This window comes from Sabethes cyaneus, chromosome 2 (assembly GCF_943734655.1).
Source record: "Sabethes cyaneus chromosome 2, idSabCyanKW18_F2, whole genome shotgun sequence".
NCBI lineage: Eukaryota > Metazoa > Arthropoda > Insecta > Diptera > Culicidae > Sabethes > Sabethes cyaneus.
The window spans coordinates 184,928,003-184,944,383 of NC_071354.1; the positions used below are offsets into that span (position 1 = coordinate 184,928,003).

General features: G+C 39.9%; 1 protein-coding gene across 5 annotated transcripts in view; it reads right to left on the reverse strand.

The window, feature by feature from the left end:
* LOC128738118 (G protein alpha o subunit) overlaps positions 1-16,381 on the reverse strand; it is a 175,058-nt gene that overhangs the window by 111,651 nt on the left and 47,026 nt on the right. The window contains exon 1 of one of the 5 annotated variants that reach the window (XM_053832985.1): positions 9,170-9,287. The exons of the other annotated variants lie outside the window; for them this stretch is intronic. Within the exon in view, the coding sequence (XP_053688960.1) occupies positions 9,170-9,287 (118 nt within the window). Of the gene's footprint in view, positions 1-9,169; positions 9,288-16,381 lie in introns of those variants that run through there. 5 annotated transcript variants of the gene reach the window in all.

Here is a 16,381-nt window from a genome sequence, read left to right on the forward strand (position 1 = left end):
AATTGAAACAACTATCTTTGCACATTTTCCTCTAAAAAATTCTTTATGACATCTCAGAAAAGAAAAATGCAGATTTTTTCCTGCATCAAAAATGTCATATTTACAAGAAACGTTTCAAAAATTAATAAAAAATTAGTCGAAATTCTAGCTTTGCACCAGTTTTACTAAATAATTAATTTACAAAGTTTTCCATGTATTATTTGTTCAAAAATACCGATAGGAAACTGCCGTTCGATTAATTTCGCCGATTCCCAATGCCAAGAGGCGACTTTCCCCAAAACTTTAACTGTACCAATAATTTTACTTCCTCGTGCTATGGAGGGGGATATAAGGCGACCATGCTCCTCCCCATAGCCATCGAAGCTATTAATCGTTAGATTAATGAAAATTGATAACGTGGGCTTGTGTCCCAGAATACCATACCCAGTTGAAAGACATTATTGCAGAAGCGTTTTGCAGAACAAATGAGGTGTTACTGAGTTGAACTGAAATACTAGGCTGTCTGATAAGTACCTGAAAATTCTAAGGGATGGCATTAGTATTCACTAATATGAACCATTTTTGTCGAGCTTGATCCTTCAAATGACGACTGTCAAAACTTCAGCCATTTATGTTTACGCATTTACAAGTTACAGCACTGAGAATCGACTAACCTCCGAGTTTTTTTTAATATGGAAAAGTCTAAATTTCGAGTGTTGATCAAACACTACTATCGACGCAAGAAAACGATATCCGAGACCAAGGCCAAGCTGGATGAATATTACGAGAAACGATTCGCAAGTGATCTACCGAGTTTCGATGTGGCCGTACGAGCAGATGCTGAACGCTCTGGTTGCCCTAAAGAGGTCACTACACCAGAAAACGTCGAAAAAATCCATGATATGATATTGAATGATCCCAAAGTGAGATTGAGAGAGGTAGCTAATGCTGTAGGCATGTCATTGGAAAGCGTGGACAATATCGTGCATTCAGTTTTGAGCATGAAGAAGCTCTGCTCGCGATGGGTGCCGCGTTTGCTCATAATGGACCAAAAACGAATTCGTGTGACGACTTCCCAGCAGAATTTGGCATTATTTTCGCGTAAGCCGACCGAGTCTTCATAACCATGGATGAAACCTAGGATCCATTATTACAATTCTGAGTCAACGCAACAGGCAAAACAGTGGGTTTTACCGGGCCAAAGTGCTCCGAAGCGTCCAAAAACGCAACAACGGGCCGGAAAGGTTATGGTCTCCGTATTTTGGGATGCACATGGCATAATATTCGTGGACTATCTTGAAAATGGTAAAACCGCTTTTGAAGAAGGAAAACCCTCTTTATAATCACGACAATGCGCCTGTTCTTTCATGCTTAGTTGCACAAGCAAAATTGCATGAAATCGGTTTCGAATTGGTTTTTCAGCCACCGTATTCACCAGATCTGGCCCCCAGCGACTATTACTTGTTTCCTAACCTGAAGAGATGGCTCACCGGTAAGCGTTTTTACTCAAATGAGGAGCTCATAGCTGAAACTGAGGCGTATTTTGAAGACCTTCCGATCGAGTACTTTTCGGACGGTTTCAAAAGGTTAGAAAATCGTTGGACTCGCTGTATCGACCTAAAAGGAGAGTATGTTGAAAAATAAAACCGACTTTGGCCAAAAAAACGTCTCCGTGTTTCATTTTTCAGGTATTTATCAGACTGCTCAGTAACTAACAATTTTTGTCTAGCGAATAACTTTCGTCATCAAACAGATCAAACGCAGATTTTAATTCCTCATGAATTAGATAAATTTTAGTCTTTTCCGCCATGTATGATATGTAGCTTAATGTGAAATCGAAAATAATAATGGTAAATCTGCAACTAGGGACATATAGCCAATACAAAACCTATGTATGGAAAGTTGAGTCAGAGACACAATTTTCACCCACTTTCAATGCTTAAACCTCAAAGATTTATCATGAAATCATCATTGACACATTAAAAATTCTAGCATTTTTATTTCATTTCCGTCCAAACTGTAGGATAATTAATAATCTAGACGGAGCGCAAGAACCGGGGTGGCTTGTTTCCGTGAGATCCAAGGTCATCTGGCTGCTTTTATCCACTCATTTATTTATTTGATTGAAACTGATGGACGCATGAGAATTGTTTCAATGAAGCTTTAACTCTGGTTAAATTTCAGTACATTTTAAGGTTTATGTACCGAAGCACAAGTTGGTATACTGAAACGTGAAAATTTCTCCCAATTTTTCGTCCAAATAGTTTCAATCTAAATCTGTTTTTCGGCGACAACCCGCTTATTGAATCCGTCCCGAATTCAGGAGCCGTCTCCACGTTCCTCGTTCTTGGGCTGCCGCTCTCCAGTCGCTCCTAACATTTATTTATTTATTTATTATTATTATTTCATCTGACTAAAGTCTACATGAATGGTTTCTATAAAATATTGGTGCTTCTTAACCTCTCTACAACTTTATGGGATGGCTCGTCGAAATTAACATCCGTTTATCTAGCATCTACGTCAAAAACGATCATCCAACAGGAAACCGTCGGCCTCTTTCGGGTTTTCTGCGAAATATCGATTTTGCAAGTCTATCATCTGGCATCCTTGTTACGTGACCAGGCCACTGTAGCCTGCTAAATCCCTTCACAATATCCGCATCTTTACATATTTGGGATATTTCATGATTCATGCGCCTGCGACACACTTCTTCGTCTAATATACCGCCAAGAATTGATCGCAGGATCTTACGCTCAAAAACGCCAAGAGCTCGTCGGTCGCTCTCTTTCAACGTCGATGCTTCGTGGCCGTGGAGTACCATCGGGAGAATTAGCTTCTTACAAAGCGTGATTTTTGGACGGAGTTGCAGACTACGGGACCTCAGTTGACCCTTTTTGTAAATAGGGCACATGAGACCTTCCAACCAGTCCGTAGGTAGTTCCTCCTCAATCCATACCTCTAGTATAACCTGATGAATTCTAGTCCTTTCCAGGTGCTTTGCTGTTTTCAGCCCTCTAGCTGCTTTTTATTTATTTTTTATTTTATTAGACCTAATTTTCTCTCCTTTGTTGTAGCTGAGCCTCAATTCGAGTTTTATTTTGGTTATTTCACATACAATTGACAGCCAACATGTTAACAAACATCTGTAAAGTGTCACGTGCCGTTGAAGTGCACTCTCTCGCTAACGCTAATTTAAAACATATTTTTAAAGTATGAACATAAGTATGAAAAAACTATCTGTAGCCCGCGTGCGTCATCTTGCGTTAAATTGAGAGGAGTACCGTGAACGTACCATATTCTGCGCAGTTAAGACATTTTTATGATTCCTCCGCTATTATAAGTATTCTAGAGTTAAATTGATAACGTTGATAGCAGCAACATGTAGTGCTACGGTCTATAATATATGGTAAAAAACATGGGAATTAAAAGTCGACCAACAATTGAGTATATCTTTCGTTTTGTAAACTTATCCACGGTGCCTAATTCTGCGCACTCTCTTGCCCATGTTCCTAATTCTGCGCATGTTTGTTCCTAATTCTGCGCACCTAAAAAGTAACAATAAACATTCATACCATGTAGTTTATGTCTTTATACGCTGAAAGCACATCAAAAATCCGACATTAGCCATTACCATGATTAAATTCATGATTTGGCCTTCTTGTGCTGTCCAGGTGGCACAGGAACATTATTATCATTTGGATTGGCTTATTTTAAATATTTTATTGTCGATAACGTGAAGGGCGAGTTCATTCGGGTTTTCTCTATACTGAACATTATACTTTAGACTAATATTAACAATTGTGTTTTCATATAGAAACCACTTCCCCACTCCCTGACAGCTCAATGAAGTTCGACTGTCGAAAAAATCAGAAGACATGGTTCCATGAATGGGCGTTCGTAGGTTCGGACCCCGAGCTGTAACACAGGATTCCAATCAATGAAAGTTAAAGGTTCTACTTGAATTTCTATGCCTCTATACATCAGCCATTTGGGAGAAGTTGCGTATTTTTTCGCGATTTCTTCATAGGATACATTACTGCGCAGAATTTGGAACATGAATAAAAAATCTGTGCCCAAATCTGCGCACTACTGCATCGCATTTTTCCAACGAAAACAAGGCATGCAATCACTCTTTTTGCCTAAAACATGACTAAAACTAATTATTCTTTCTAATTATGCTGGGTAATTTGATCATTGCAAAGAATTTCGATCATTATTTTGTTAATTTTCTAGAAGGACAGTTTTAGCGTTGGCGCTAACGACGTTGTTTTCTGACATATAAAATACTTTCAGTTTCACTTTAATTTATTTCGCTGTCAAATATTATGGCCCTATTGTGAATAATGGCGTAATATTCAACAGAGATTTATAAAAAAATAACACAATGGCCATAGTTATGCACAATGTTGAAAAATACATATATAAAGAAAAATGCGCACAATTAGGAGCTGCGCAGAATATGGTACGTTCACGGTACGTGGTTTGTTCAAAAAGTATCGTGAATTTTGAATTTTCGTGGGCAAGGTATGTTCGATTTTCGATTTTTTGTGGCGTTATGATGGTACTCATTACCTTCAATTTCGGCCATTTTGAATGTTCAGTCAGTTTTGGACAACTATTGTGCGTGGATGTGTTTAACTTGTCTCCGATTTTTGTCTATTCCAAAAAATGGATCAAAGAATTTGTATAAAATTTTGTGCAAAAAACAACTTGAAGTGCGCAGACGTATTCAAAATGTTGACTGTTGCATACGGCGAAGCTACTTTGGAGACAGAAGCAATGTTTATCGTGTTCCCAGAGGACCGAGAAGATATGAGCGACGAAGAGCATTTCGGACGCCCGAGCACGTCAACTACAGACGAGAACATTGATGAAGTTAAGAAACTAGTATTGGTCAATCGTCGAGTCACCGTCAGGAAAGTTGCTGAGGAGCTAAATATTGGCTCGTGCTATTTGATTTTAATAAATAGTTTGGGCATGAGACGGGTCGCCGCGAAATTCGTATCAAAATTACTCAATTTCGACCAAAACAGCATAGCAATAGCATTGCTCCTCAGGAGCAATTGGATTCTGTCCGTGACGACCCAAGTTTGCTCCAGAGAGAGACTTAGCCTCCAGTGACTTTCTCTTGTTCCCGAAACTAAAGAGGCCCATGAAAGGACGACGCTACGCCACGATTGAGGAGATAAAGATAGCATCGAAGGAGGAGCTGAAGAAGATCACAATGCTTTTCAAAATGTTTCGAGGATTGGAAAAAAAAAACGTTACCACAAGTGTATAATGTCTGATGAGAATTACTTTGAAGGGGATAAAATAGATATTCATGAATAAATAATTAATTCTTGAAACAGCATGACATTCGCGATACTTTTTGAACAAAACTCGTACATCTGTATGCTGCGCCATGACTCCAAAACGCCTTGACCGTTCTCCACCAAACTTGGTATACTTATTACTTTTCATTAGGGTATCAGCATTTGAGGATTCACAAAAGCGAAAGCGAAAGGTCCCAACAAGGGGAGCGGTCTTCAATTGAACCGATAGAAGTTGTGCAAGTGGCTCGAAAGCAAACCGTGGGGGGGGGGGGGGGTCTGAAAGGAGGTGCGGAGCAGTAAGGCGCTTTCTTCCGTAATAAGGATTTTCGGAAAAAACACTGTGACTGTGTGAAGGGAGAAACTAACTGGTGAGAGTCAACAAAGAAGTACTAGAAAAGTGAGTATTAATATATGTACCTCCATAACTCCGCAACGCCTGGATGGTTCTGCATTAAAGTTGGCACACATGTTCTTTGATATGAGAGATTCAGCGCAGGGAGAAGATTGACAAAAGGGGTGGTGATCGGTAGGGTTGCCTATTGACAAGAGGCAGGTTTAAAAAAGCAAAAAAGTCTTTGTACCGCTTTATAGGAATTTTCGAAAAGAAGATCTACAAGTAGCTGGGGGACAACAAAAGGAGCGGAGCTGGCAAAGAGAGTAGAGACGTTCAAATAAAGAAAAACGGCTTTGGTTTTTTGCAGTATGAGAATTTCCGTTGCAATAACTGATGTACAAGTGACTGAGAAACAAAGGAGTACCGAGTAAGATCGGGCACACAGCTAGTTTTCTATAGTTTTGCAAAAAAACTAAAACGGGAATACTGGGATGTATGACCAAAATACCTAAATGTAGGTCTAACGCTATGTAACTCTATGAAATGCTTGTCTTGATTGCAATCTGGTATAATTTTTTTGCCCGTTACCTTCACACACGAGCGAGTATGAGAAGCACAGCATCCAACACTTACGCCATTGATGCAAGCGTACGAGTCGGTGCTGTATGCATATTTTCTGCTACCTACACACTCGCGAACCCACAGCCTCGTACCGTCTTTCTGCACAGCCCACTCACGAAGCCAGCAACTCGTGAGAACCCAGGTAACCAATAAGCATTTCCAATGCAATTTAAATGCAAGCCAATAAGCATTTAAGTTGCCACCAGGGATGCTAATAAACGATTGATTTACCGCTCATACTAATGCTTATTAGTTACCTGGAAAGGCAACAGCCCGTGAGGCATATTAGGTTGCACTCATTGTGCAAAAAGTGCAACTTTTTTCATTCAACACAATGAGCAGAACTGCTGCCACAAATGAGAAATACATTCACGCAATGAGAAACTGACCAAAAATAAAGAGAAATATAAACAAACTTTAGATTCTCATTGTGCGCTCGTACTGCAGCAAGCAACAGCACGGGAATTACATTGTTGCCATATCTATCATCCACCGTCGTCATATGCAACATTTTTTGCACTGTTGCCGCTGCGAGAAGTCTAAACAGTTTTTTTGTGCCATATCATGGGCAGCCAAAAGTGTATTAACACTTTGTTGCTCAGTTTATTCCTCAATGAGAAGAACAATGAGCAGGTTGCAGAGCAATCGCGATCAGTAAAAGAGAGAAAAGTTCAAACAAAATGGAGCAACATAAATCGCGACTGAGTAAAGTGTGAATTTTTCTCTTCTCTTTTTTTATTCTGAAGAGGAATCATCCGTGTTAGGTTGTATGGATACAGATTTTGGATTGCTTTTTCTTTTTTTCTTCATCTTACGTCCTTCCTTACACACGCGGTTGAGAGTGTGAGCCCTCACGAGCAATCGGTATCAGCTGCGTGGGTAGCAATGATGAACAAGAGCGATGACCGGTGGCTGACAGCTAAATACACACTCGCAAAAACTCGCCGTGGTGCATGAAAAAATAAGAGCGAGAGTCCGAAAGAGATGCTTATGCCAGCGTGTTTGTTAGAACGAGAACGCGTGCGTGTAAAAATTAGACCACACGAGTGCGGGCCTCGAAACTCTGCACACATGTTGTGGCACATGTCGAAAGTCGTTGTTTAATAGCACAAGCATTTTGCAATTTGTGGTTGTGAGAAAATGAATCGCTAAATAGACCCCAAAGTAAAACTTGTTTATCTAATTCTTTTTGGGGGTTTCTCTTTCTGGTTATTATTTCTAGTTCTGGTAATTATTTCCTCAGGTGAATTTTATAATTTTGATTAACAATTCTAAAGTATGATAGAAGAAACACCAATTAATTTTCAGTAAGTATATTTTACCTTATAAGCGGCTACGAAGAATAGGGGAAGACGGGGTAAGATGGTCCCCCTAAGCAAATAAAATGCTAGCATAAAATGTGTACAGAAATTTCTTTTACTTGTTCCACACATGAATAAGCATTAATTCATCTACCATTAAAAATTATATAAAGAATTAATCAGTATATTTTCTCGTGATTTTTCATCAATTTTTGAAACGTCTAATAATTACTCATTCACAACCAGGCGTCCCGGTCTTTTCTTTGTGTTATTTTTATTGATTTGTTAGCAGGACGTTTGCTCTTTGTAATAGCCTGCACTTCAGATAGCGATTGAATTCAGGAAGGTAACACATTAAATGAGCCGTTAAGTGAATTGAAATTATCGAATTTAGATTTCGTTAGATGCAAATTTACATCGATTGCGTTATTCGAATGGCACTTGTTTGCTTCTTTTGACATGGGAGGCTATGAGCCAGACAGGATAATCTCAGACTCAGGGATAATTTTTAGTACGGGTGTACATACTCTATTTCGAAAAAGACACTGAAGACAAACGAAATGCGTATCTGTCAGAATAATAAAATAATTAGTCGAATTTAACAGGAAGAAGTTGGTCTTTCCATTCAATATTTTTAGAATCTATTAAGACACTAAGCAAAAGAACTTTATTAGGCAATTATGAGCATTATGACGTATGGCGTTTTTACCCCGTGAAAAATGGTCCGTCTTATCTCTAGTTAACAATTTCATTATTTTTCTTTTTTCTCACAAGCCACTTTTTTCGACACACGGAGAACGAAAATTGCCCAATAAAAGTCAGCCGTAAGAAAAACTAGAAAATACATTTTTTTTGCTGAAAACTTAAATTTTTTGCTGCTGAAATTATATCACATGAAGATACTGCGAACGAAAAATAGGTTTTGATTCTAGTTTTTACGTTTGATACGGTCGAGTGCTATAGGTTGTCTCGAAAGTGTTTAGACAGGCTAATAAACAAAACATACTGGCGTATTTGTAAACAATGTAAGGATTTCTTGACGCAATCGATGTGGTTCCTTTTACCCCGCCGGGCCTTCTTACCCCTTGTTGCCCTACTTGATCCATGTTTAAAAACGACGTTTTACATTTTCCTTAACATATGCAAATAGTTTTGACAATACTTACTACTGCAAGATGGATTTATCTTAACAATGCTGCCGTCAAATTCTTATAAAACCGTATATCTTTGGAAAAAAATACTCTTAAGAGAGAATGTTATGACTGTTTTATCGCAGTATTGTTGTATTACATGCTTTATAATAGGTTTTAAGAAGCAAGTGCGGGAAGTGTACCTTGAAACTGAATTTGTTACTTGGGATTATTTACGTATATGTATATAGATATATAGAATATATGTTCTTAAAGACTGAATAGGTAGATTTGCGCAACACGCTACAATTTTAATATACTTTTATTTCACCAAAAGAAATCTTCTTGCAACGTTCGTTTCATATACTTCCCCTTTAAATTACAAAACCACCAAGTCTGCGAAGCCCGCATGGCTCTTTGATGGTGAAATCCAGCTCCTAATGCGGCCAGGAAACTGGCACATTACTCTAACCTATAATTACAGCTTACCGAGCAGTAACAGTTTGATATCCTTCGCCGCCTGGATGCCGTCTTCCTTGAGGTTCCGTTCGATCAGACGGCTGCGGGCCGCTGCCGCACGCTCCTCAGCCGACTGTGCGCACCCCATAATGCGGATCGCTTCCGTGCAAAACGTGGTGGATGCTTTGGTTGGTTCGGCCAGCCAGCAGCTCGGCCGAAATCACAGATCAAAGAAGAAGAAAGTGGTGGCTGGCACGCAACACCGTTTCACACGGCTGTACGTACGTACGAACGACGGTATGGTATTTTCGGCTAATTTTCCGGCTGCCGATAGCACCGTATTTACACACGGGATATACTAGCTGTGGCTTAGAAGGGGAGACACAGAACTTCACTTCGATGAGCAACTTTTTTATTTCTCGATTCAGATGGATTGAGCTTGCCTCTTTAGTCGCACATTTGAACAACACTAAAAACCGCAACGGTTTTGAGCAGATACACCATAACTGGACACTTTAGACATTTTCATTTATATCAGTTTCACACACGTCAACCTGAAACGTCACATATGAGCTATAAAATCGACTTTATTCGCCAACCCTTATTGGCAAACACTTTTATGTGAGCGCGCTTGCATTCCGGAAGCGATCGTTTTTTACGGCAACTTATTCGAAACGAGCGAACATCACTTCAAATTCTTCTGTCGGCTGAGCGCAGCATCATCTTGCCCGTTCAGTTGAGTGATAATAGAAGCATTTTTACGGTTTCGGCGATCGCTGAAGTGGAATCTATTTATGCTGCATTCAATCACGAAAGCACCCACCTATTACCGGGACACATTCGATACCCATTTATTTTACTGGATTGCTAATGTACTGGACGTAGCGTGACCTATAATGTGTTCGATTCATCATCATTCGTTCGTTCGTGCGTTCGTTCAGTGTCGTTAGCCAAACTAGTGACGGGAGAAACACGATAAGGGAAAGCTTTTATGTTTCGAGTGTGTTCCCCAAAGAAAAGAAAAAAAAATGCCATTCCCCGAAAATAATGGCTCCTCCTTATAAAGTTGTAAAATGTTGCTTGTTTTGAATGAGATGAATTTAGTACTAATTGCTCGTGAATAATAATGCGTCTCCATTTACAGACTGACGATGGAGGCGCATGGTGTTTCGATTTAATTTAACTGATTTCGCCATTTCGGTGACACTTGATACGGCCTTAAGCGGAATCAAAAGCAAAACCGGGCAATTCAATTAGCGTCTAAAATATTGCAAGAACACATTGTGCTAGGATTATTGATTTGACTTCGTATATAAATATGTCTGCTGGATCCGGTGTTTTCCTTTCTGCCTGTCTATCATCATAACAGTCGGAAAAAACGAAGCCCAAGAAATAAAGTCAACATCATTTTTATGCCCCGCTATCTCCAGAGCAAACAAAATGTGTATTGTCGAGCATTCACTCGGCCGGGCACGGCAAGCGCACGATGGATTCCTACGGGCTAACTGCCACCCAGGCAGGCAGGCAGGCAGGCAGGCAGGCAGCGGGAGGCGGAATGGAACAATGAATGGAATTCCAGGCCAGTCATAAAAGCCAAGTAGTAAAAGTTGCGTAATGAGTTTCGGGTGGAGACGAAACCAATCGAATGTCGGTATATCATTACGCGGGAAAAGGGAGAATAGTAACTTTGCTAGCATTCCGACAGCAACTAATTGACGCAGAAAGTGAGTGAGGGGCTTTATCCTTGCTACCGGGTGGCAAAGATGAATACTGATTGAGGCATTAATGAAGACCACGTTCGTAAAAGTGAGATCAGACCGAGGGTTGACGAAGGAAAAAAGTTTTTCTTTGAATCGCAGTTTGACATTTCCGGATTGCGACGGAAATTAAGTTAATTTTTGCCCTTAAATGTAGTTAAATTGTATTATTGCGAAATAGGACTAGTTTGCTAATGACATATTGTGGTCGCAACCAAAATTAGAAAGTAAACCACTTCAATACTTGTGCTAAAAGCTACAGATGGTTGACGGCGGTGCCTCCTAGGGTATTTAATTTAGAATAACATCGTTGACGATAAGAGGGTTTTACTGCCTCTCGAGGGAATCGATAATCAAGAAGTTGAATTATGAGCCTCGGTTGGTTGTTCGCAGCAAACCGGCAGCGGCAGTAAACTCTGGAAAAACAACGCAAATTTAACCCAGCAATCAGCAGTAGATCATCGACTCGATAATCTACCAGCAAGCATGAGCATCGCACTTTGACCTTGAGGAAGAACGAAGAGGCGAGAGAACCAGCAGCGCTGGCGCTGGAGTGAATCGCTATAAACTGTTTCACGATGGGTGGCCATCATCCCTTTGGAAAACGGAGAGACAACGACCGACGAGAGCGTGAAAATGATGATAACAGTGCAGTGTGTACGAGTAGTGTACGTTGTGGGATGCGTGGGTGGCAGGTTGGGTGTGTAAGCTTGATGAGCGAGCGAAACCTTTTATCTCATTATGGAATCAGAGGAGGCCAAATGTAATGTAATCAGTTTTCCACTTTATTCGACCCTCTCTCGGTACCGGGCGGGAGCCTGGCTGAAGGCAAAAAGTTTACAACCTGCATCAAGTGCTTGCAATTCGACGAGCTGTAAGAATATTTGGTGTCAACACAAACTTACAGTTGAAACCAGTTTGGCAGCAGTGAGAATGATTTTAAAATGAGATGTGAAGGACAGTGGAAATGCACATAATACAAATGGAAAAGCAAACTTTTGGTTGTTGTCTGCGAAGAGGTTTGACCTTTCATTCAACCGACTTGGCAACCAATAGATGGAAAAACTGAAATGATTCCTTTCAATTAAGATTAGAACATAAAACAGTCCACAAATAAAAGGGTGATCCGATTTTCACATCAATGGATCAGAAACTTTTTAACGAATTGATTCGCATCGAAGAAAAGGGCATAGCGAATGGTGAAAATTGATTAGTGAGAAAATGTCAATTTTCCATACATTTTCTCCTGATGTCTCAACTTTCAAAACATAGATGATACAAGCATATATGAAGTATTGACCAAATTCGTGTTTTAGTCTTTGACCTTGAAATGCGGTCAGGCATTAATATTAATATTTTTTTGAAACGATGGTTTTTACAATTGATGGAGGGACGCTGGGGAAAGTAATGAAAATTTTTTGGGAAAGGAGGAGAAAGAGTGGAAAGGAAGGGGGGGGGGGTAATAGGTAGCTACGCTTAACAAGTTGTCGTTGTGACTCCTATCTTATGTCCAACGCTGGAAGGTTATAATCAGAGATTATAACCGGATTTGAACCCACAACACCTGCCAGGGCGTGTGGTTCGCTGGTACCCGTGTACCTTTGAACAATAGAGGCACTGGACAAAAGAAGACTGCGCAACCCCCCTTATTAACGTAGCCAGGTTGTCAAGGTCGTTTTCAGTGCGTTTCTTGAGGGTTTAGTTGAAATTTTCTGTAAAAGTTTTAGACGATCTTATGTTTTCTTTGAAGTTGTTTTGTTTTGTTTTGTTTAAAGTAATATTTTCTTAATTTCACCAACCCAGATGAAACACCTTGGCTACGATGAACAGTGATGCCAAATTTTTCTACAAATTTAGATTCATGGATTTTTTATTTTCTTATTTTCTTTTCTTAGTCGAATTGGAGCTATATTCATATCCGTATTTCCGTAAAAACTTGGCATTTCCGATTGTACATTAATTCTCATGCAGTTTAGGGATAAAGAACAGGTTTGGATAGTATCAAAAGGATGAGTTTGCTTTCTGATCTTTAACCCGTACGAATAAAACAGTTTGCTTTGCTTTTCACTTTGCCTTCCCTACGAAATCTTGTTCCGTCGGTGACAGCCGGCGTAACAGGATCTGGAAGAGCACAATCATATCTCGTTTTACGTCCCCTACTGGGGGAACGTAAAAAAATCGGTTGTAAAAAAAGAGGACATTAATTAAAGTTTTGGATGTAAAATGAGAGGACATTAATTCAAAATTCGGACGTAAAAAAGAGGGCGTTAATTCGAATATTAAACGTAAAAAAAAGACGTTATTTTGAATTTCCTGAGATTATCCTGAGATGATATTTGACGAGGACACTAACTTAAATTTCGGACATAAAAGAGGACTTTGATTCAAATTTTGGACGTAAAATGAGAGGACGTTAATTCAAAATTTCGAACGAAAAAGGAAATCACGTAAAATGAATACGTGTGCCTTGTAGGCGGTGTTTGCCAGCGTTATGCCGCGATAGTTGCAGCGGTCCAGCCAACCGCCCTTGTTGTAGATGGGACAAACACCTCCTACCTCGTTCATTCCTCCGGTAGCTTATCCTTCCAAATCTTGGAAATGACCCAGTGAAAAGCTTGAGGGGGTGATCCGAAGACCGGGCATCGAAACAAACGGTATGAACTTCAACAAAAGTAGCCAACTCCTAGGCTTCGCAGCCGACTTTGATATCATAGCCAGGAACTTTGCGACGGCGCAGGTAATTTACGCTAGATTGAAAGCGGAATCTAGGAGGGTTTGGCTAAAAATACATACATACTTCGAAGATCAAATTCATGGAAGAGAATAGAATCGGGGAGAATGAAACAAAATAAGGTTTTGGACTATCTAACATAACGAGCGGCAGTGGGTATGAAATGGGGAAAGCAAATGAGGAGCGTCCAATATAGCTCTAGCTATCCCAAGCCCCTACCTAGCGTCTCCACGTGGCCATACCCGGTAATGCTCTATTGAGTAGCCAAGCTAGGAGGTGCGATACTGGGTGGTTACCGGCTGCCTGATCTCAAAATCGAGGTTTTGGGCAGATGGCAGAGCCATACGACTTTGTTAATAGGTAAGCATAAAATAAGTTATTTTAATTATTTATTCATTTTAGCGTATGAAGCACCTCCTGCTATATAGTGAAAACTTTGGCTAATACGAGTATTAATACTGCACATGGATATTGGATACCAGAAGCAAAAATTAAATTAATTATTAGAAGCACTTGTGGAAACTAAAAGGACGCAACTCTATTCCATTCGAAGGACTACTGGTGAGATTGTTCTATTTTCACCCATATATTCCACCTTTCATAAATAAACTAGAATCGGGAAGAGGGAGGGACCATCAGAGCACTTGTTTGAAGCGGTGGGCCTAGGGAGAGTGAAACAGTCAACTTTCTAGGGTTAATCTTGGCCCGATTAACAACACATCGTGGATAATGAGCGGGCTCTTCTCCCCACCTGATGGAGTCACTCTGCATTAAGACGGTTTATTCAACGATTGACTCACGTGACTTAGCCCTTGAAAGGAGATTCTCTAAATCCCTGGTACGTGTAAGTGATGTTGCTTATCGACCAATTCCCTTTTGGCCCTTCATACAAGAGTTGGGAAGCATGACCAATCGTTGAATATGTTCAACTCTTTTTGACATGATAGGCTCATTGCTATGAACGGATGTTCTGCTAAGGCAGGTGGTAGTACCATTTCATATTCATATTCATCTAACATAACGAGCGGCAGTAGTAGAGTGGGTAAAACATTCGTGCCAACCGAAAAAGGGTATGAAATGGGGAAGGCAACTAGGAAGAAGCGCCCAACATAGCTCTAGCCATCCCAAGCCTCTACCTAGCGTCTCCACGTGGCGATACCTGGAAAGACTTCAATTTGTATAATTGAGCAGCCAAGCAAGGAGGTGCAGAGTCGTGTGGTTTTCAGGTCCTAACCTTACAAATGTAGTTTCAGGCAACAATTAAACCACACGACTTGATTTTCAACTATTATATGATTTAAACTAATATTTTTGGCAAACTAATCTATTTTCAGAGAGCGAAATAAGGCGCTATATCCTTGGCCAATTGCAGCCTGGCTTCTGGTCTAAATGCCATTAGTTCATCCCTGAGGGTCTGGAGTGACACTTAACCTTTATTAGCAAAGATACTCCCAACGACTGTAAATAAATCATTTATTTATTTATTTACTATTTGATGGGGCTTTCAACCGTTGGTTGGTTCGTCCCAATAAATAAATCAATATCTATGTATATAAGAGGCGTTTAGTACGGGAGGTCCACGCTTTCTTTCTTCCCCTTGATTAGGTATTTTTTCTGGTTCCACTTGATTCCTTGGAATTCTCTCTGCGGTATATGCTGCGCAGTTGGCTTGGCCGTTGTCAAGAAAAATGATTGATTCAAGTAATCGTCCTTTTCCAGTATACCTTCAAGAATAAAGAATCAAGAAATCGGGTCTACTTTTCCCTTTACAAAACGCAACGATCAAGATAATTCGCGGTCATACGAATCTAACAATGTACAAACCTTTATTAGACCGGTAATTTTTTATGTGCTTGAAGCTGCTAACAGAGGACTAAGAACACGAGAAGAGTTTTGCGACGGTAACTAAGTAGACCTCGAACGAAAAACGAAAGCTGCAGCCCACTGAGCTCTATGTTTCAAAAGTGTCAATATGCGCTGTGACCTATTTCGTTGAAATGAATCGTTTTCTTTGTTTATACTAAACAAAGTTTATGGCTATCTTGCAATAAAATTTTGTTACTTAATAAATTTGTCATGGTAAAATCTTCTTTATTTTGGGCAAGAACTTTTGGTTTCGTTAGCGTTTTATGGTAGTTTTAGATAAAACTATTGAAAAATGGGAAACAAGACGGTTTTGACTACTTTAGAAGTAGTAGCCCATTTCATATGAGCTAATAAAGTGTTTATCAGGCATAGTAACCCGGTTCGGAAAATAAACTCTGAAAAATTTATGATGCCTGGCAAGCAGTGGTTGGAGAAGTCGCGAAAAAATGATTGTTCGAATCGATGAACATCCCTCATGACAAGTAACAATTCCAAAGCCAGTTGGTTTTACTTGAATGTTATAAAGGTTTCATTGCGGAATTAATCGTTACCTCTGTTTTAATTGTGGTACACTCAACCCCCGCTAATATGAAAAACACCTCGTTCAGATTGGGCGAGTTCATTTTTCATCAGAATATTTGGTAACTCTATTCATTTTCACATATGCGCAAGACGCGCACCCTATGAACTTGTTGTTTTGATTTGACAAAAACAAACGTTTTGAAAATATTTCAAACATGCGCGAATTCTAAACGTCCGGTTTGAGGAAGTAGTAATTGGCTCGACAGTTTCCACTAAAATGGTCTGTTTTGAGTGCTGGCGAGAGGCAAATTCAATATGGGCTATATTGCCAAAGCTCTTGAGCAAGAGGAAACGCATTAAGTTTTT